The 23,587-nt window shown below is 40.4% G+C and overlaps 1 protein-coding gene across 3 annotated transcripts in view; it reads left to right on the forward strand.

Annotated features, from left to right (window-relative positions):
- znf1035 (zinc finger protein 1035) overlaps window positions 1-22,823 on the forward strand; it is a 35,667-nt gene extending 12,844 nt beyond the window's left edge. For 2 of the 3 annotated variants that reach the window (XM_077212079.1, XM_077212072.1), the window contains 2 exons: window positions 13,719-13,772; window positions 13,855-22,823. In XM_077212079.1, coding sequence (XP_077068194.1) covers window positions 13,890-21,983 — 8,094 coding nt within the window. In that variant the 5' untranslated portion in view covers window positions 13,719-13,772; window positions 13,855-13,889 and the 3' untranslated portion in view covers window positions 21,984-22,823. The remainder of the gene's footprint in view (window positions 1-13,718; window positions 13,773-13,854) is intronic. The other variant, XM_077212088.1, reaches the window with a different exon arrangement.
- Window positions 22,824-23,587: the final 764 nt, after the last annotated feature.

The raw sequence follows: 23,587 nt of genomic DNA on the forward strand, positions 1-23,587 counted from the left end.
GGTCGGAAAGTCTGAAATATTAATTAAGTTTATGAGAGTAGAATGTGACGGTGATAGCACAATGTACGCTGCTTGTAAGACATGCTTAGTCTTAGTCAAGTACGCAAGTGATTCAGACGAGCGGTCTGAAGAAGCACACTTGCAAGGCAAATTCGGGAAAGAATCAGGCAAGCATCGCTTCGTTCATCAAGCGAAAATTGCCGTATATGGGAGCGGTACAGGAGCGGGAGTCAGTTTAAACAGGAGCGGGATGGGATTGGGAGTCAATTTACCAGGAGCGGGATGGGATGGGATTATTTTTTAAACTTTGGTCTGGGAGTGGGACTGGACAAGATTTCTTTCTATGGGAGTGGGACGGGACAGGAGTGAAAATCCACTCCCGTGTCATCCTCTAGTGGGGACATTGGTCTAGTCTACAGAGTGGTGAGTTCCGACAGAGGTGGCTGCGTCATAGCCAAATATAGCACACTTCAAAATTAAATTCTTTTATCGGCAAATCGGTTTTGAAAATGGCCGATACCGATAACCATAAAAATGCTTAATATCGGTGCCGATTATCGGTCGACCCCTTGTTCCAATTCAAAGTTCACATTCTAAGCAAGTCCAGTTCAAATCCCCGGATGTGTTTTTTTCCGCCCCTTTTATCGAGAGGTGACTTGTGCGGACTTGACACAGCCAGATAACCCAGAATGCATCTCGCACCAACCAGCAAGCGTCAGATAGCAGAGGAGAAAACCCGTGTAATTAAAAATACTACTGTTATTGTGTCATGAAATGTAGTTTTAAAAGTTTTTCGTGCAAGAATGTAGTTGTTTAAAGCTCAAACCTGTGGTTTATTTATAAAGAGAGTGCCTATTTGAAAGAGTGATCTGCCGTTTTCGGAGTTGTGAGATCCAGGTGATCACCAGGCGCTCCACGCTCATGTACCTCACCTGGAACAAACTTGTCTCAGCTAGTCCTTCTGACGTTTGCTGCTGGCTCTGATGTCTCTAGTCTAGTGGTTAAACATAAGATATAATTCGTTCTTGTGTATATCTAACGGGCGATCTTTGGTCTCTATATCTTATAATTTGTTCTCTGGCAAATTGCAAAGGCCAAAGTGAAGTTTCATAACTTTACATGTTTAGGCTATTTAACTTTAACGTTGTAGCCTAGGCTAATAGCCTAATGATTCTACTCGATATGCGCGAATACACTGCAGGCTCACTCTCGCTCGTATCCAAGGTAAATCATCAACACGATCATCCCTTACATGTGTTTTATTTAACTAAATACATCATAATCATCTAAAACGCATGCACAGGTTACTTTACTTCCTGAACAAGTACGCACCCGAGTCCGTGTTGCTTTCACATTCACGCATGCGAACCGCGGCACGGGTCCGCCATGCCTAGCTGCGTTCCTGCCTGCTTTCAGCGCGACTCATTATTAGGCAGAGCTAAGCGTAGTGGGTAGGGCTAGACAATAATTCAATATCAATATATATCGCGATATTTTTTTTTCTCGATAACGGTGATATGATTTTTAAACACATTTTCGATATTTCAATATACATAGCAGCATTTGTCACTGACTGACGTTAGGCGCGCAGCCGTCAGAAAGAGCAGAACACAATTGGCTACTTTCCTGATGACGTACACAGACACGCAGCCACTGCTCAGAGCAGCGGATCTCCAATGCGGCAAGTTTCAGCCACAGAATGAGCGCCCCTGACCGCAATGGAAATGTGACTGAACGAGCTTCCACAAGTGAGGAGAAGGCAGACGAAATAGTTGATAAGAGAGGAAAGACTAATTCAGTGGTATAAATTCAGTGGTGTTTCGGTGTTTCAGCGTGCTGCAAAATGTGCCGGAGTGTGACTGCCGAGTCCGACTAGCAGCGGGAACACAGTAGACGAGGATCAGGAGATAGACTGTGCCGATGCGCGCGTCCGCGGCCAGGAATGTTGCGTCCACACTCTAAAATAGCTCACCGAAAGTTCTAATGAGCAGGTATCGCTCCATGTGAATGTCCTGACGCGCGCACGCACACGCACACAACGCGCAGAATCCAGTTCTCTTTCTTAAGCGCTTGAATAATAACACACACATTTATGCCAAAATGTCCGTTTTGTCAATTGTATCCTCACAAGAACAGTCTAAATGAGTTAAATAAAATCTTAAATGAAAGTTAAGAGTAGCCTTAAATGAGAAAATTAAATGCGTAAGATCCTCTCATCAGCGAGAGATCTTAAAGGGACAGCAGCCAATTCTGTCTGTCAGTTAAGTTAACCAAAGAACAAAGGGGAACAGAGCAAATTACTCACTGATCTTGTCTAAAGAACGTGTGTAGCTTTAATAAGGATTAATCTATATTTAATTTATAATTTATGCAGTTCAGACTATTTGATAACCTTATTCAATTTCTATATTTCAGTTTTATTTACACACAAAACATTAATGGTGAACATTTTTGACTTTATAAAATGATTATCTCAAGTCTTGAAAAAAGTAAGATATTTTTGTTATACATAGTTTAGTAGCCTACTTTTATTTTTGGCAGAATTTATCATTACAATCAACTTAATTATTTCCTGGATTTTGTAACACCATAGTCCCTAAATTTATGTAAATGCAGGAAATGGGATTTAAATATTTATTTCAGAAAATAATTCCCCCATTTTGTGTACCAAATGTTGCACAAATGTTATGGCAAATGTAAATTTAAAAACAGAAATGCATTGCCATTTTACATATTACATTGTCATTTTGCATATTACATTTCAAACTGAATATTGCTACCCATATGCTTTCATAGTCTTGTAGCAGGTATTGAGAAGAGAATATTATTGTTATGATGGGTTATTTCATTGCTTCATGTAGTTTGTTATGGTGCAGTAGCGAAAGACTCCAGCAGATTTCATAGACTTGGCAAATTCATTTTTCAGAAGATTGTAGGAACAGACATCTGTTATGGGCGTTCTTGGCAGTTTTTCTGAGGCTTTTATATTGTTCATATCGATATCGGAATTATATCGTATCAACCGAAATTAAGAAATATATCGTGATATAAAATTTGGCCATATCGTCCAGCCCTAGTAGTGGGCTAGTCCAGACTCTTCAATTCAATTCCAGTTTATTTGTAAAGCGCTTTTCACAATATCATTTTCAAAGCAGCTTTACAGAAAATGCATGCATTGCATCTACTTTACAATTCAAAGTGATGTTATCAGTTATGCATTTCAGAAAGGTACATATAAAAATGTAGGCTACAGTAAGCTAATAATGTATTAATTTAAGGCAGAACAAAGAGCTAATTTAAGTAATACATGTTTGTTAATAGAGGATTAGATTAGGACTCTGAATAATATGGTATAGCCCTAATGGAAATGCAGATACTTAAAGTTTTGAAGTTAATTTGGATTTTCCAAATCACATACCCCACCTTTAACTTGCACTGATATAGCAAGACTTTTTCTTTTAGTTGTCCTCTTTCTTAGACAGCTATTTTCTTCTTACTGTGTAAATTTGTTTAAATTCTTAATATTATTCAATCTCGTAATATCCTGCAGAAGAGAGAAGTGAATGGCGCTGCTTCTCTCGCGAGAAATGAATTGCAGTTTCACTCTTTCTCAGCATGTGATTGGCTGTTCGCTAGTGATGCCACACCTAAACTCAGGATAAAAGCCTGAGTTGACAGAGAAAGTTGATAATCAGCTTCATGGTACCAACAAAGCCTGGTTGGATTGGTTTGGTTTTGTCAACTCAAAACTAATTCTGTAACCCTGAGTTTGTTCATCTACCATCATGGTACAGGCCCCTGGTGCCACACTCTAATCAGCTAATTAATTCAAAACACCTGCAAAGGCCTTTAAATGGTCTCTGTCTAGTTCTGTAGGCCAGTGGTTCCCAACTCCAGTCCTCGGGACCCACTGCTCTGCACATTTTTTATGTCTCCTTATTTAACACACCTGATTCGGATCACCAGCTCGTTAGGAGAGACTCCTTGATCTGAACTGAGTGTGTCAGATAAGAGAGACATACAAAATGTGCAGAGCAGTGGGTCCCGAGGACTGAGTTGAGAACCACTGCTGTAGGCTACACAATTATGAGGAAGACTGCTGACTTGACAGCTGTCCAAAAGACGACTATTGACATCTTGCACAAGGAGGGCAAGACACAAAAGGTCATTGCTAAAGAGGCTGGCTGTTCACAGAGCTCTGTGTCCAAGCACATTAATAGAGAGGCTAAGGGAAGGAAAAGATGTGGTAGAAAAAGTGTACAAGCAATAGGGATAACCGCACCCTGGAGAGGATTGCGAAACAACCCATTAAAAAATGTATGGGAGATTCACAAAGAGTGGACTGCAGCTGGAGTGAGTGCTTCAAGAACCACCACACACAGACGTATGCAAGACATGGGTTTCAGCTGTCGCATTCCTTGTCAAGCCACTCTTGAACAAGACACAGCGTCAGGAGCGTCTCACCTGGGCTAAAGACAAAAAGGACTGGACTGCTGCTGAGTGGTCCAAAGTTATGTTCTCTGATGAAAGTAAATTTTGCATTTCCTTTGGAAATCAAGGTCCCAGAGTCTGGATGAAGAGGGGAGAGGCACAGAAACCACGTTGCTTGAAGTTCAGTGTAAAGTTTCCACAGTCAGTGATTGTTTGGGGTGCCATGTCATATGCTGGTGTTGGTCCACTGTTTTTCTGAGGTCCAAGGTCAACGCAGCCGTCTACCAGGAGGTTTTAGAGGACTTCATGCTTCCTGCTGCTGACCATCTTTATGGCGAAGCAGATTTCATTTTCCAACAGGACTTAGCACCTACATACAGTGCCAAAGCTACCAGTACCTGGTTTAAGGACCATGGTATCCCTGTTCTTAATTGGCCAGCAAACTCGCCTGACCTTAATCCTATAGATAATCTATGGGGTATTGTGTAGAGGAAGATGCGATACGCCAGACCCAACAATGCAGAAGAGCTGAAGGCCACTATCGGAGCAACCTGGACTCTCATAACACCTGATCAGTGCCACAGACTGATCGACTTCATGCCACGCCGCATTGCTGCAGTAATTCAGGCAAAAGGAGCCCCAACTAAGTATTGAGTGCTGTACATGCTCATACTTTTCATGCTCATACTTTTCAGTTGGCCAACACTTTCTAAAAATCTTTTTTTTGTATTGGTCTTAAGTAATATTCTAATTTTCGGAGATATTGAATTTGGGATTTTCATTAGTTGTCAGTTTTAATCATCAAAATTAAATTAAATAAACATTTGAAATATATCAGTCTGTGTGTAATGAATGAATATATCCAAATTTCACTTTTTGAATGGAATTACTGAAATAAATCAACTTTTTGATGATGTTGTAATTATATGACTAGCACCTGTATTTTATATATAAATGACACAACCCTGGCTATTTTTTGTTAAATGTCAGTTTAAATGATCAATATTATGTTTCATATTTTTAAAATGAAAATAAAGTGTGTTGGAAACTTTTTCTTCAGAGACCAGGAGACGTTGGGATATTTTTCAAGCAGAAGTTACTCTTTATTGAGAACTCGCTGTGTGTGGCTGTAGTAATCCAAGTCAAAACTCAATAGCTCAGCACAGTAGAGTTTATACCTTTTAAGGGGGAGGGATAACATAGAGGTGGAGACAATCTGAACAAAGCATGTAAATGAAGTATACAGATTTTGGAAACCTGTACTAGACTGAGAGCGTTACCAATCCTAATCCAATCAGCATAACTATTCAAACTGTGAGACAAAAACAGGAATGGCAGAACTCTCCCGCTGAGACAGAAGCTACCAAGAGTTTCAGTAATCTGCTTACAATAGAGAGAAACAGGAATGGCGGGCTCGATAGAGAGCACTAATCTGACAAATACAGAAAACAGGATAGGCCGAACTCTTGCTGGAAACTGTTTCACAGCTGATATCATCACCATCATAACCTTAAATGCTAAATTCAATTTACTCTACCCTTATTTTTCATGTGATGTTATGTAAAGAAAATAGGATCAGCAGATCTTAAACCTATTCTTAAATTTGTAATCCTTCAAGTGAAGGGGTTCTGTTTTATATTTTGTGTTGTTGCAGTGAAGATAATCAATGTACTCGTTGGCCGAACCACATTTGTGCGGCTATTAATACGTTTAAGATTTTTTTAAGGGAAAATTAAGAGACGTGTTTTATATCATATTTCATTTTATTGTTGCCTGAAATGTGTATAAAGAGATAACAGGAGTAGAACGCTGCTGTTCCATTTTCAGAATTGTGTAGAACTTGGCAAGTCCAATTTACCAAGGGACGCAAGTTCGAAGTTTGTATACTTGGTATTTAGAAACGGCCATTGATTAGCTTGATCAGGTGTGTGTTATTAGGTTTAGAGCTAAACTCTGTAGGTAAGTGGATCTTGAGGGCAAAAGTTGAGAACTCCAGGTTCAGACTTTAAAGGAGGGAATGGTAGAAGAATAGGGTAGATCTGAAAGGAAGAACCAGAATCATTGGTCATCTCTGGTCATTGCAGAGATGCAAAGGTTTGCCTCTGTTTCCACACAAGAACAATAACAGGTGAGGCAAAAATAGGATTTAGCTGGCATTGGGACTGGAGGTGAGTGATGTTGGTATTAAATGATGAATGCAATGTATGATAACAATGCAGCACAAGATTATGCAATGTATGATAACAATGCAGTACAAGATTATGCAAAGTTCTGCAAATCAGCATGATGTCCAATAACACAACAGACACTGGGGATCACTTTTTCTATTTATTCCTACCTATATCTATTCCTTTCTGTCAGGAAATGGGGTATTGCCTTATCAAGGGATGTCCAATTCTGTTCCTGGACAGCCATATTTCTGCAGACTTTTCTCCAAATCAAATCAAATTGAATGTGCTTGAACAAGTTATTCAAGGTCCGCCTGGATTATTGGAAATTTCAGAGCAGGTTGGAACTCTGCAGGAAGATGGCCATTCAGGAGCAAGGTTGGACACCCCCTTGGCCTTATATAATACAAATTAAGGGCTGTGCTATGTCTCAGGACGTAGACACAGGATGTTCTGGTGTTTACCTATAATACTATTTAGGCTATCTTCCTATATATTGTCCGTAGTTTTATACCATCTAGTTTTGTTTTGAGTTGTAATTTTTGAAAACCATTCTTGGTGAGGGCACTATCCTATCCCTGACTGGCCTCTGAATCCTGAAATCCTTGAAGGTGCCAAGCTAATGCACAGAATGGTTCTTGATTGGGTAGTGGCATCATGCCAGTGGAATAGGGGTGCCAGAAATCTACAAAGATCAAAGTATTTAACAACCAATCTGCTGACAGAGCACCATGCTATCACCTTGTAATCTATAAATGGATTTGTGGTTGACTATGAACTCTTATATAGTATTGTCAGTTGTGTTAAGAAAGCTATACTGAATGTATCGCTGAGAGTGCAGAAGCCATAGCCTGGCTCTGCCCTCCTACGTACTTCCGCTCAATTTTCAATTTTCTTCAGTACTACATCTTTGTTTGTGGTATATTCGTGGGTTTCCTCCGGTCAATTTTTTACGGGTCCAATCAGCGAGCAGAGGGAGTGGCTGAGAACGATGATGTTGAGGTCGTGCGCTAGTCGTGCGTCATGACCAAACGTTAGCGATTGGTTATGGCAGATCCAGAGTAGCTCTGGGCAGATCCAATAGTTTTAAATTTACAACAGAGTACCCGCCTTCAAGGAAGTTAACGCTTGTCAATGGAGAGCGGCCAGACTCTCTGTACAAATGAAATGTACGAGAGTCTGGTAGGACCCGGCTACAGAAGCCATAGCTTATCAGTGTATAGATGCTATACTGTACATGTTTCCATACCAAACATATCACACCGCTTATCCAATATATATATATATATATATATATATATATATATATATATATATATAAGCTCATCAAACTCTGATTTCCATTAAACGAGAGTAGATGTTAAAACTTCATACTGATTTGTACTCTGCTTTCGCCAAGATAAGCACCAACTAAGATGTAGCTTTACAGTAACCTATGCTTCTCCATCCATTTACGCTTCTTTCCATATGGTGATGTGAATCTCCTTGATGGTGTTAATAGCTCCAGTGTTTTTTGCCCGTCAGCACACACAATGGCTGCTAGGGCTGCACGATATATCGTTTTAGCATCGATATCGCGATGTGCGCATCCACGATAGTCACATCGCAGGACGTGCGATGTCAAGTATAGGGATCGTAGTTGATCCGTGATTCATGATCAGTATGCTACGGGCCAGCTCCCCGGCCTGTAATCCTTGTGATTCGCGGATTAATTGCAGTTTAACCATCATAGAGTGAGAGTTTATCAATTTGCAAGTCCTGTCAGTTTAAACATCAAGCACAAGAAGACTGGAACTTGCGCGCTGTTTTCTGTCAGCCTTGCTGAAGCGTATTTGTGTCCCTCCAAAGCCTTATTTGACCGGTGAGTGATGAAGATGAGTGATGTAGGTGAGGGATGTAGATGACTGACTGCTGCGCTTGTTTAACTGAGAGAACAAGCAGAGAGAGAGCCCCGGTCGCGTGCGCGCACTCTCACACCGTCTTCAAACTGTCTTGCTCTCTCTCCCTCCCTCGCACATATTAATGAATTGAGTTGACTGAATATCTTTGAGAATACACGATGGTAAAAGGTCGGAAGACGGAAGTTTTTTTTTTCTGAACTACCGCTGGTTGTGAATTGTGCTAAAATAGCAGATGACATAAACCACACTTTCAATAAACCAAAAAAAAAAATCTATCCAGTGATAATGTTTTCTGTTGACACAAATCTTGTGCGATGTCCTAAACTGCCGGGATAATCAAACATGTGCCGTGGTCCGTTAATGACACGTCTGATTTCGAACTAATGACTCCTTTGAACCGATTCACTTTAATGAATGGTTAAAACAACTGATGTCCAACACTGAACTCAAGAGACATAACAAATTGGAAACACTCTACAATAAGGTTCAGTTTATTAAACTCTAGTTAACTACATTAGTTAAAATTCTGTTAGTTTCTATGCGGATTTACTCCATTACAGAACCACCCCAGTCAATCTAGAATGATTCATTCTTTCCAAATAGAGCTATTCAAGTCATCTGATGAAATTGTTTTTATATCGCAATATATATTGCAGGAAAATAAAATATCGTAATGCCATTTTTTTACCAATATCGTGCAGCCCTAACGGTGTTTAGTGCATCGTCGACTAGCCCACGACACCTCAAGAGGGCTCGACAGTGACTCTGGCGTCCCAGAGTCGCCGCCCCCCCCCGCCGTCCCCCACTCAACTCAGCCAAGCTTACTAACCTTTACATCCTTCCTGCTGCTGAGGTTGCGCCTTCCTCGTAGTTCACATGTGACCAAACCACAATCTCTCACAATCTCTCCACTATCCGACCATACGTGCCAACCCGTTTGACTAAGGCTGTCGAGCCCCACTGCCGACGTTAAAGCAGGTCAGTGGCAACGGTTCCGTATGGCATACTACCTATCCAAATACCAATTCGCATTCACGCAAAATACACAGGAACGTAATAACTATGCAAACTATACAAATAAACCAACAGACTCTTCAAGTTTTTCAAGAATTCTTCACAACCATAGCGTGGCGGCCTGTACACAGCCAGCCAGAATCTTTCCGTCTCAACCACAGCCAGTTGCTGCTCCTTTCTCCTGATTCAAATAAGTTCTTTACTGTGCGACACAACTCTTGGCTACTTGATCCGACGTCTCTGAGGAACCGGGTTGTAGAGTGTGCCACAAATCCTCGACAACCCACTTCCACTGGATAAACCCGGACTCTCCATCCTCGCTGTTCTGCTTCAGTGGCCAGCTGAGCATACCGCAGTTTCTTCCTCTCATATGCCTCATCTACAGCATCCTCCCATGGCACTGTTAACTCTATCAGTTGAACAATGCGTGCTGATCGAGACCACAAAACAATATCTGGTCGGAGGTTAGTGGTGGCAATCTCAGGTGGAAGAATAAGCCGTTGATCAAGATCAGCCAGCATTTTCCAGTCCCTAGCAGCTTCCAGTTGTCCTGGGCGAGAATTGTTTTTAACACCTTTTCTTGGTGGTTGCTCACCTGGGCGGAGGAATATTGTCTTCTGTGTGTAATGTTTTGCCAGAACAGGTGGCAACTTATTGGTCATGTTACGCTTGTCTTCCAATGCTAAAGCCAAACATCGGAGTACTTGGTCATGGCGCGAAGTAAACCGACCTTGGCTAAGATCCACCTTACATCCTGTCAAAATGTGCCTTAATGTGGCAGGTGATGAACACAAAGGACAAGAGGGATCCTCTCCTACCCAGAGGTTTAGGTTCTGTGGTGATGGGAGAACATCATATGTTGACCTGATAAGGAAACTGATCCTACTCTCTTCAATTGACCATAGGTCTTGCCAGCCCATCTTGCGTTGTTCCACACTCTCCCATCTCATCCACTCTCCCTGCTTGGCCTGGGAAATGGCCTTTATACACCTCATCCTCTCCTCCTGCTTTCGCACCTCGTTGACTACCAGCTTCCTCCTTTGAGCTTTGGCTGCCTTGTGCCATTTAGGAGGAGCTAAACTGAGCCCAAAACCCCCTCTTCCATGCTGTACCTGTCCTACGATATCACCCATTTGAAGGGCAGCCTTTTGCCTCTTCCACAGATTTCTTTGCTGAACACTTTCTACCAGTTTTTAACACAGGTGCTGCCTCCCTTACACTTGTCGCGTGACTCTACTAAGGTCATTTCCAGTCTGACCTTGGCACACTTAAACTCCTCGGTTAAAGCAGAGACTGGCAGCTGCAGTATTCCTTTACTAGATCCCCATCGTACCATCTCCCAAGACTCTTCACTGGATTCTCAGAAACTGTTGGTATTGCCTCACCATTAATGAAGAATGTTTTACGTACTACCTAGCCTTTTAATAAGCGATTAGTGCAGGCTACTGTTGTAGTCATGGTTGTGATGTCATCCATGTATGCTCTGATTGGTGGTAGTCGCATCCCAGAAGCCAAGCGCTCTCCTCCTACTACCCATTTTGATGCCCTAATGATTACTTCTGTTGCCATGGTAAAAGCCAGTGGAGAAATGGTGCATCCTGCCATTATTCCAACCTCTAAGCATTGCCATGTAGTGCTGAATTCTGGAGTTGAGAAACTAAATTGCAAATCTCCAAAATAGGCTTTCACTAAATTTGTTATCGACATCGGTACCCTGAAAAAATCAATTGCTGCCCAAAGAAGCTCATGTGGCACTGAACCATATGCATTAGCCAAATCCAGGAATGTCACATGGAGCTCCTTCCTCTCTTTTTTTAGCTGATTGAATTTGTTGCCAGATAACATTGATGTGTTCTAAGCATCCTGAGAACCCTGGAATGCCCGCTTTTTGAACTGAAGTGTCAATGAAGCCATTCTTTAATAGAGAAATAGTTGACAATCTCTGAGCAATAATGCTGAAGAAAATCTTACCTTCGTTTAATAGTGAAATGGGACGAAACTGACTGATGCTTGTAGCATCTTTTTCTTTGGGTATAAAGACTCCACCTGCTCGGCGCCATACTCTAGGTACAACCTGCTTTTCCCATGCCACTTTTATCAATTTCCACAGAATTCGTAGAACTCCTGAAGCACTCTTGTACACTCTGTACGGAACTCCATTAGGCCCTGGAGATGAAGCCCTTGCCTTTCTCACAACCTGCTCTATCTCTTTCCACTTAGGTGCACAGACCTCCATTTGGTATTCTGGTGAATTGATAGGTGGGATGTCTGACGGAATTTGCATAGGCTCATGCCTTCTTTTGGAACACTTGCAATCATTAACGTCAACGTTTGACCTGTAAACTATTACTTTATTTCTGACCATTTATTTGTTCTTTACTGTAATTTTAAAGTTAAGACAAACAAAATTTTGCAAAACAGTTTTCAAAATGTTCATTAATCATTCATCCTAGACCAGCTTTGTGTGGTTTGTCTTTGTGCTGGCCGTTCCATGGTTTGATCTCTTCAGAAGTCAGTATTTTTCTTAGTTATAGTTTTGGGCTGTATTGGAGAGCACAGTAGAGGAGAGACTGAAGTGATAGGAGAGAGAGCTGTGGGATCAGGAAAGTCGGGTTGCCCAAAGCGCTGTTGAACAATATGTTGGAGTACTGCCCACAAGACAGTGGTTCCTAATCCTAATCCTGTTCCTAATCCTACAGTCTTGTTCTTTTTCTTATAAGGTAAATATGACATGATGTTTGAATCATTGTCTTGCTGTAGGACCAACTTGGTATACCAGTTAAAGCCACAGACTATCGCCACCTTCTCCGTGTTTGGCTCACAATAGGTGAACCAGTCTTCCTCCTCCTCAACATTGTCAACTTCTATTGCTTCATGGCCATTTTAGGCTTTCTTGTTACCACTTGAACTGTCATGCCTGTAACTGGAAGCTCTTTCTTTACAATTTATAGCATTTGATAATTACAGACAGGTGTTTTGGAGCAGAGGTGGTAGGAAGGTAGATCTCCAGGAACAGGAACCCCTGATTTAAAGTATTTTGATCATATACTTTGATCTGACGTCTACCTTTTTGATTTGGTAAGTTATGCAGCACTGTTTGAGACATACTACATTATTTTTAGGAAATTGTGGCAAAATTTAAACTTCTTTCAAACTCTTTCCATTGCTGGTTATAATATTGTACATTTTGTGTAAAAAAAAAGACTCTTAAACCTTACCTTCATAAAATGAAGCTTTTAGATCAGTGATGTCAAACACTATGGCACTTAGGTCCTCCAGGAACTGGATTTGACCAACCTCATCCACAAGCTGACATTTAAAGTTGTCATGAAACAGACGTTGTGATCGTCTTTTCTTCTCTATAGTGTCCTATATCTGTTCGAAGCGGCTTCTCGAACAAGAAAAAATGTAGGACGAGGCTTCATTTTAGGCACAGGGAAATATTGTATGTATGGTTGTGGTTTGTTATTGCTGCGATTTTATGTGAGTGACTGGTTGTTCTGCACTTATGCCAGTAAACGCATCATCAGAAGACAGAGATGTTGCTGCAAAAGTTATTTTGATTAAAGATTGAGGGCACATGAATAAAAACATAAAATGTGCATGGATAATTTACAAATACTGAGAAATTCCATTTCAAATATGAATTTTAAAAAGTCCATGTTAATTTCATATTGACATTTAAGGGGGGAAACTTTTTTCTTTTTTTTAAATGTGTTGAAGCCCACACTTCATGTATCTTCGATCTTGTGTAAAGTTTGAGAACCTCTGAATATCCTGTATCTTTTGCATATAATAAGAGTGATTGGGGCCTGTTTCTGTCTCACTCCAAATTTACAAAAAAGAATGACAGGGCACATTGTTCCAAGTCTTCATAAGCCATACAGTAACTTTGTGTGATGAACAAAGGAAAATTTAAGTTGTTTTTCTCTAATCTTCAGTTTTGCAAAAGTTGAGATGATATGCAAAAGCGCTCTGCAAGAACAAAAAGCTCTAAGATTTCTAATGATTCATTACCTTCGGATTACTTCAGCGCTGATGTCTTAGCATGATGCTGTGGCAGTACTACTACATAGTTGGCAGTATAGTTTGGAGAGAGTATGTTTGATAATATTATTATTATATTATAACAGTAAACAGCAATTTTATTAGTAATTGACTTATATATGCTGCTTTTGAAATAGATTTTTTTTCCTTTATGCAGGTCTTTGGGCAAATCAGCTATAATGTTCCTACTGATATGTAGTGGATAAGTGCGGTGAGCATTTCATTTCATCCTATTTAATTTTATTTTACAAATGTGTGCTGTTTTGGTAATCACATGGACATTTGTCTTACAGAGTTTGAGAGCTAGCCTTTGGAGGAGAACACGAGGATGGCTCAAAAATGGAATTCATTCCAGCAAGCACAGATTCATTCTAACCAGAGACCAGAAATGTCTGTGGGAACTATGGAATGTAATGGAATTCCAGTGGAATCGGAGGAGAACTTTGCACATGAGATAGAACAATTAATTGAGAAGGAGAACTTTTCAAGCATGATGGATTTGCAAGACATTGCAGAATCGGACATGAAAGACTTTGAGTCTGGTTCTCTGCAGGACTCATGCTGTGAATCATCTTGGCAAGATGTAATGAATTCAGGTGACCTTGAACAAGAAAAGTCAGGGGATAAAGGAGAATATAATGGTAACATGACACCCTTTCCCTTGCCTAACTCAGTAGAAGTTGAGTCCACATCGGAAGCACATTCTGACGAGGCAGTATTAGAAACTGCTTTTGAGACAGATCCCGGTCTTGTGGAGTATTCCGATATTAGCAGCTGTTCTGACATGGAAGCAAATCTTGATTGCAATTTGAGTTCATCCATTGAAGTTAACATTAGTAGCAACCAGGTTGGTCCGTCTTTAGAGGAAGGAGACCAAAATTCAAGTAATGCAATGGACTTTTCTTCTGCTGAGGTCTGCCATAGTACTGTGAAAGCAGATATGAGTGAAATAAATCTACAGCAAGACACTGGACCTCCTGTGACCATGGGTGAGAGCAAAGGTAATGTAAACCATATTTGTAGTGAGGACTCGCTTATCTCAAATTCTGAGGATCCGTGCACAGAAGTACAAGGCGCGGATAATATAAATGGTGTAATGCTTTTTTCAAAAGATGGGCAAATTGAGGAAAGGCACATTCTTTCTTGTGATTTGAATTGTTTTTTGGATCAAACAACGATGCTTTGCAAAGAACTTGATACCTCTCACGGTGGTTCCACTTCAAATCATGCAAATATTGAGACTTCCTCCACTTCTAATGAAGATGAAGACAATTGCCTAACCATAGATTCACTAAGTGTTTGCCAATTGCAAAGGACAACCCTAGATGCTGAAAATGCATCATCAAAACCTGAGCTTGAAGAGACATTTGTCATTTCTGGCATTAGAAAAGATCCACGTGGTGACTACCAATTGGACCGAATGAACCCAGATCCTGAAAATACACCTCCAAAACCTGAATTTCAAGAGACGACTGGGATATCTGGCTTTGGAGAAGATTCACTTGGTGGCTGTCAATTAGAAAGCAACCAACCATATCCTAAAAAAACACCCTCAAAACCTGGCCATGGAGATTCTTCTCAGCTGGAAGGACAGAAATGCTTCACATCTGATGATGAACAAGTTGAGCGGAGTAGTTTTGGATTCCTTGAGTCTTGTTTTGGTTTAAAAAGTGCAACCCAGAACATTGAGGAACTGAAACGCCTGGAAAATGCACATGCAAAACAAGTCGATGAGTGCAATCTGTTTAATCGCACAGAACCGCCAGTTCTTCTAAAAACTGCTTTTGAATCTAATAATCAGATGGATGAGGGAACTGATGCACCAAAAGATCCACAACTACTCAGTGTTGACCAGACATCCAGAACCACCTCATATCCTGGAGAGCACAAATGTCTGACTGACAATGGCACCATTGCAAACAAAGATTCTTTATCATATTTCAAGACCCAAAAGAGAAAACTGCAACCTGTTGTTCTCCTTAAGACGACTGAGAAAAAAACTTGTAATGGAAAAAACTACCATTGCTTTGAGTGCCAGGGGTCAACACAATGTATAGATGAGCTTATCGAGCACTACCACCGCACACATTCTCTCCATAATCTCAGTATATCTCAGTATTGTCCCACTTGTGAATGTCACTTCACTGGTGGCGCATTGACGCAACAACACTTCTGTGGGGAAGTCAAGCTTAATGACAAGTTAAAATCATCAACATCATATACTAAAGGGCTAACCGAGGAGAAGGCAAAGTTCATTTGTAGGTACTGTAGGAAGTCCTTTGTTCGACAAGCTTATTATGAAGATCATGAGCTGAAACACATTGTTGCCACGCATCATAGATGTGACTGTTGTGGATTGTACTTTTCTAGTGCTCACAAATGTCAAAAACACAAGCGTAAAGCAGCTTGCACACCCTTGATACTAGACCCTTCAGTACAGAGTGCAGAACATTCAGAATCATCCCTCGGAAAGAGAGATATACCAGAGATGGTTGAAACCGCTGTCTCCAACAAAGAACTTCGTGATTGCTACGTGAAACTAATGGATGTGTACAAGACAAGCCAATCGCCTGAACAAATACATTGTCAAGTTTGTGGGAAGACATTCAGGCTTAGAGCACAACTAAAAGCACACCTTAGATCGCACTCAGATGAGAAGCCCTTCAAGTGTGACAACTGTGGAAAAGCATTCAAATATACCTGGAATCTTAACAAACATAAAAGAGAGCAGTGTTCTCCAAAGATTGTCCCTCGTGAAAAATCTTCAGTTCCAGATAGCAAGTTTCCAAAGTTTAAATGCCCCATCTGTTCTCGCATTTTCAAGTACTCCTACAATCGGACACGCCATTTGCGTGAACAGTGTCTCAAAGAATACACGAAAAAAGGCAAAGGAAAGATTGGTGCAAAGTATCGATGCCCTTTGTGTAAGGATGTGTTTACCATGGCCAGCAACCGCAATAGACACATCAAGCAAACTTGTGTTAAGCTTAAACTGTATACAGCCAAAGGAAACGTAAAGAAAAGAAAAGAGTTAGAGCAAGTTATTAATACCAAAAATGAAGACAAAGAGTCACTATTGACTATGCCTGTACAAAAAGCATCGCAGTACAAATGCACTTTTTGTCCATCTGTGTATTCTAGCAAGTCCGGATACTACGGCCATCTAGCAAAGCATAAATTGCTTTTAAACGCCAAAAAGGCAATCAAACACAAACATGGTAATGGTGTCGATTTGAAAAGTTCAAGTCCTGCCGGTCAAAAGCCAACTAGCAAAGAATCTGCTGATAAGGATGCAAGCCTTCCTTTCTCTTGTCGCTTCTGTGGAAAAGCCTTTACTTTACCTGACTCGTTAAAAAAGCACTTACGACTTCATAAAGGAAACAAACCTTTTCGCTGTTTAGACTGTGGTAAAAATTTTGCCAGGCATGGACACCTAATGACTCACAAAAATGTGCATAAGCGGAATGTACAGTGTTTAGTCTGTTGGGAAGTTCTGCCATCTATTGGAGATTTGTTAAAACACAGACAGTCCCATCCAAAAAAAGGCATGCTTAAGTGCCCTGATTGCCCGTTGCAGTTCAAGTTTCCAGTTTTTCTGCTTCGACATGTGGCTGTGCATGAGAGAAGACGTAAACTTAAGGAACTTTTCCCTCCCAAGGACCAAGCTAGAACTCTAAAGGTAGAAAGAATTTACAAAGAGGAGTTCAAATGTGCTCTCTGCCAAGATGCCTTTGCTGACTCAAAGGCACTTAGTGAACATTGTTTAACTCATATGCCTGGACCTTCTGCATCCAAATGTCAGTTCTGCAAACGCCATTTCTCGAGTCGTGCTGGGTTGATTCGTCACATCCGCATTCACACTGGTGAAAAGCCTTTTCCGTGTCTAACTTGTGGCAGACACTTCAACAGAAAGGAATATCTAAAAATACATCAGGAAAAATGTACAGTGGAGCAGTCAGTACAGAAGTCAAATGCTGAAGAAATACAGGCAGAAAATAGTGTAGACCCTGCACCAAGCAAGACCAACAAACTCTATAATTGCTCATACTGCCCACATTCATTTCGTTTTCCCAACAATTTGAAACTCCATGAAAGAGCCCACTTGGCAAAGACTGTTTTCCCTTGTTCAAAGTGTGGGAAGTTTTACAGGAAAAGAAAATTTAAGGATCACGATGCGATCTGCAATGGAGACAAGTTAAAACCTGCTTGCAGAAAATGTGGGAGAATTTTTACAAGACAAAACTACAGAAATGGTCACGAAAAGCAGTGCAAGGGCAAGCTATCAACTGAAAACAAAACTACTACAAAGGAGAAGGGAAAGTTTGAGCAGCAATGTCCACAATGCTTTAAATGTTTTAGAACAAGAAGTTTTCTCCAGAAACATCTGTCTCTTCATTCAAAGGAAACCCCATATGCCTGCATACATTGTGGACAGAATTTTGACAATCAGGATCGATACTTTCAACACGAGGCTTTTTGTGATGGTTTATCTAAGGAACGTAGATTGGAAAGTTTAAAGGGATCTGAGAAAATTAAATCGATGTTTGCTGAAGTAAAAAATCAGAAAGATGTCACTGTGGTTCCTGGCGAAAATGGTGAGGTATTGAAGTGCAAATTTTGCACTAAATCATTTTTGAGAGCCAGAAATCTAAGACATCACATCCTCACTCATACAGAGGTCAAACCTTATCGGTGCAAGACTTGTGAAAGTTGTTTCTCACGCTATGATCATTTAAAACTGCACCAAGCCCGCTGCAGAGGAAAACGACGACTTGAGGTGCGAGTTGTAAAGATGAGTCTCGACAGCTTGGACACAAGTTCCCAAAGCAAAACACAGGAAGGTGACCCATTGCAATGCACAGTTTGCTTTAAGCGGTTGTCCACCCAGAGTGATCTGAAGCGCCATATGGCCATGCTCCACATTACCGATAAACCTTTTCCTTGCAAAAGATGTGGCAAAACATACAGCTCTAAAAAGACTTTGAGCAGGCACAACCTCACCATCAGATGCAAAAAGATTTCAAAGGAAAGTGTGCCATCTGCCACAAACAATGTTCAAAAGCAGCCATGCAGGGAAACTTCCAAACTTCTGCAACGTATACAAGTGCATTACATGAATAAATTTAAATACCAATGCGAGTATTGCCCTCGACGCTTTAAATTATCAGGACAACTGAAGGTTCATGTACGTCTTCATACAGGAGAAAAACCATATGGCTGCGCTAACTGTGGAGAGCATTTCATCAGAACAGACTATTTGAAACGACATTTGGTTAAATGCAACGGAAAGGGGGAAAACCAAGAAAAAGTCCTTTGTGACAAGTGTGGTGACCTGTTTACCCTGGATGCACTGTCTGTACACCAGAAGACCTGTGTTGTCAGCTCAAAATCATCTGGATCTTCTCAAAAGGTAAACAAGAGCCCCACTAAGATAAAAGGTTTTTCCTGTGCTAACTGTAATGACCGTTTTTTATTGTTCTCACAGCTCCAGCAGCATTTTTTAGCAAAGCATAGATCTGATCAGCCACAAGAGTCAGTTAATGATCAACAGCAATTGATATCAAATCACCTGCCAATCATAAAGCAAGAGCCGGTTGATGAGGGGTATGGGCAGAACCAAGAAAGCAGCAGTCAGATAAGGGACCGACGTGCATGTTCAAACAGAGACCTTAGCAAGCCTCTTAAATGCCCTCAGTGCAACATGCGGTTTTCCAGGAGCACTGGACTAGGTATGCATATGCGCATACATAATGGCGTATACCCCCTTTCTTGCAAAAAATGCCATGTTGGTTTTTGGACCAAAAAGAGAATGGAGAAACACAGAAGAAAATGTAAGGGTCACACAATTATGTCAAATAATGAATCTGCCCTGGAAAGTGCAGGTGAATTAGATTGTGCTCTAAATGACACTGTGTTAATATTTAACAAGGGCTCAAATACAACAGGAACTGGAGTACTGCAGACTAAGTTCTCATGTAAAGATCAAGACCAGGAAAATGATGCAGAAAAAGGAGATGCTGTTCACAAGTATCAGTGTTCTGAGTGTGATCAGAGTTTTACAGATGGGCTGAGACTCATAAGTCATTTAGAGGAGCATGGCCGTGAAGATCAAGAGCGCAAATCAGATATCCACAGATGTCGTGTGTGCAGTAAAGTCTTTGCTCAAGCTGGTATATTGCAAAGGCATATGAAAATCCAACATCAGGAAAAAATGGATAATACTTGTGAAATTTGCTTCAAGAGGTTTCGGTTTCCTTCTGACCTGGACATCCATAGATCTTGTCATGACCCCAGTCGTCCATTTGTCTGTAACCGTTGTGAGATGCGGTTTTGGACTGCTAAATCCCTGACCATTCACCAAAGGATGGCTCATTTGCATGCACACAGGCCCATCTCAAAAGAACCTTCTGTGAAAGCAAGAACAGAGCACCCTGAAGTATATAGGTGTGAACCATGTGACAAAACCTATATGGTAAAAAAGTCATACACGAAGCACTGCAGAGTAAAACATGGATTGGATTCAGTCAAAACCCTCACTGATGGATTGAAAAAATCCTCTGCCAGTGTAAGTCAGGAGTCAGATAAGGAAGAGTCCGACAGAAATTTTGAAGATGACAGCGACAATGACTCGGATTCAGCACCATACTTTCCTTGCCATGTTTGTGGAAAAACATTCTTAACATCAGAAAATCTCGAGGATCATCAAAGATGTCATCTTGGCGAAAAGCCCTTCGAGTGTGAGGAATGTGGGAAGTGCTTTTTTCAGCTAGCGAACTTGCAACAACATCAGCGATGCCACAAGTCTGAGTTTCAGTGTCAAATGTGTGGTAAAGGTTTTGTCTCTCTCTTCACCCTGCGCAAACACAAGCAAACGCATATCAGAAAGAGTGCTCACCGCTGTACCAAATGTCACCTGAGCTTCACTCGCCCAACAGAACTAGCTGAGCACATGGTTACCCATCGCGATGAAAACTTTCCCTGTGACCTTTGTGATGAAACCTTTTCCTGTAAAACAAGTCGGGCGGAGCATCGTAAGATGCACACAGAGCAAGAAGAAGAACTTCCACCGTTGATTCCACCCCAACAGCCTCAAACAAAGCAAGGGACTTCAGCCATCTCCAGTAAAAGCCTTTCATCAAGTAACATTGAGCAGTTCAAGTATCGCTGTGGAATTTGTCAAGTAAGATTTCCAGATCCAGAACAGCTCTCAGAACATGGCTGCAATCCAGCAAAAGAGAGGCCGTACTCATGTCCAGAATGTAACAAGTATTTCTTACATGGTTCCCACCTAAAAAAGCATCAGCTCAGCCATCAGTTGTCAGGACCATGTTCTTATCAGTGCAATCATTGCAGCATGAGCTTCACCCACCATCACCTTTTTCTCACCCATTTACGAAGCCACGGGAATGAAAAGGCTTCTAAGGACAGTAACTTTCCTACCAGTGAAAAGACTATACGAGTAGAAACTGTGAAGCGTGACAAAATTTACCAGTGCCCCATATGTCCTGAGAGTTTTTACCAAGCATTGGACCTCGCAAATCACCTTTCTGTTCATTCTCATATGTGCAGCGTTTGTAATATGACTTTTCCCTCTAAGAAAGACCTTGACGAACATGAACAATGCCATTTGACCGCTGCTACACAGTATGAATGCACCGAATGCGGAGACAACTTTCTTGGAAGTGATGCTTTCCGCAAACACCACTGTAGTAATCGAAATTTGACGTTTTTAGACAAGCGCCATTCAGAGTCATCGTTCTCTTCCTCTAAGAAGCAAAGTTCAGGGACTCAATTTCAAGCAGGTGATGAAGAAGAGGAGGTTGATGTTGGAGAAGACTTCATTATTTGCCCTATCTGTAAAAGACGGTTCTCCTCCAATAGCAGTTTAATGGAACACCATAAAAAGCATCATGAGGATCCGCGTCCTTTCAAGTGCTTGGTTTGTAATAAAGGTTTTAAGAAGAAACGGTACCTTACACAGCATCAGCAGATACACAGTGAACGGCCTTACAAGTGTGATGTGTGCTCAGAATCCTTTAAAACGGAACCAAATCTCATTACTCACCGCAGAATGCATGATGCAAAAAGGCAGCACCAGTGCCCAATATGCTGCAGAACCTACCTTACAGCAAACGATCTGGCAAAACATAAACGGAAACATATGGAACATCAAAATCTTAGTCAGGACAACGAGTTCCGGTGTGATATGTGCTATAAATCCTTCGCATTGTTTGATCAGTTGCAAAAGCACCAGGAAACCCATGTAGGACAAGTGGTCTATGAATGCACAGAATGTGACAAAGCCTTTGCTTTTCTAAATCTTTTGGAGGACCATCAGCTGACTCATGCTGCTGCTTCTGCAGAATCTCTTCAGTCCCAATCACCAACCCATTTTCCCTTCCAAAGCCCAATGCATGAATAAAGGTCGAATTACTGATGACTCAGTTTCCTGCAATGCAGGTTATTCAAACTCATTCAGTTTTCTGAACTATTTGTTAAGATAAACTGTACATAGAATCCATTGTTCTTTTTACTTAGCCTAACTGCTTTTATCCACTTTGAAATATGGCGTGGGTGTTTTACCATAGTTCTGAATCGGTCTGTTAATGTTCATACAATCTACTCTGTTCTACAGTTCTGTGAACTGCCGACTAAATTCTCTTTGTACAGTACTCTGTGTGTATATTAATATGCAATCTAGATGATGTATGGAACTATAGATATATATGCATGCATGAATTAAGTAGTTGGAGATGTTAATGTTCCACAGTGCAGTTCACAAGGATGTGTAGTAGAAAATCCTGCATCATTCCTTCATTGTTGAAGTAATTTTTGACTTTGCTAAATTTACAAGGCATATGTGTTTTTAAACATCATTTTGAAAATTAGAGGACATTAGTAGATTAAATTGTTAATATTTCTTAGTAATGCTTTTTTTTTTATCTATCCATGTGTTTGTAAACATTTAAGGTCAAGTTAAGGGTTCATCACGTAGTCGTTATATATGATGTGAATGCCTTGAGTTAAAATGATGTATTTTATGTTTCATTAAAACCCAGCATTATCTTTTTGAGAACAGTCTAACTTAAATGGCTTTGCTCAACACAAAAAGAGCTACAGGCTTGACAAAAATACTGTACCCTTTCTGTTTAAACTACATTAGTGCTAACGTATATATGGCTATAAAACCTGATGTATAGTTTTACTTTTGTATTATATGGCAATGTTGATAATTTCTTCAACTAGTAAACATTTACATCTACTTTGCTGTTATTGAGAAATTTCTTTCACCTTTGGAATGACTTGAGGTAACTAGTCACATTGAGCCATGTTTTTTTTATTTACCTAAAGTAGGCTTCACTAAGAAAGTCTAACTCAAAATTCTTTGATTTAGTGTGAATTTTATTTTAAGTATAAACAATTGTTATACACGTATTCTTTTACTGTCAAAAGGGTTTTATAACAACTACTAACAGTTGATTTTTATATATATATATATATATATATATATATATATATATATATATATATATATATATATATATATATATATATATATATATATATGATAGGGACACCAGCCTGCTGTCACAGTCAGGTGTGTTTCATATACCCATCCATATCTGCCTGAAATCAACCTAAGATAGCAGATAGTTCCAATAAAGGTATAAGGGAATAAAGGTATAATTTTATTTTGGTATTTATTTAGCATACTTGTATTTCTTTGTAGCCTATATTTATGTATATTTTGCCAGCTTTAGTATTCCATATCTTCAAAGTTTTTACTAAAAACCACTTAAATTCACTAAGCAGCATAAATTAAATCAGAAATGTGTCTCAGTTTGAAGATGATAATAGACATTTATTTAATAAATATAACTATATTGTAGGCCTACCTTCCATATCAATGGTGTTTATATTGTAATAGGTAGCCCAATGAGCAAGGTGTAGGTCTATTTCTGTAGGGAGGCCACATCGGTCCCTCACACCAGTTGATGGCGGTATGTTCAATCCGTACATGTGGGA

This window comes from Siphateles boraxobius, unplaced genomic scaffold, assembly GCF_051911475.1.
Source record: "Siphateles boraxobius isolate OS27281-9 unplaced genomic scaffold, OSU_SipBor_1 12, whole genome shotgun sequence".
Taxonomy (NCBI): domain Eukaryota; kingdom Metazoa; phylum Chordata; class Actinopteri; order Cypriniformes; family Leuciscidae; genus Siphateles; species Siphateles boraxobius.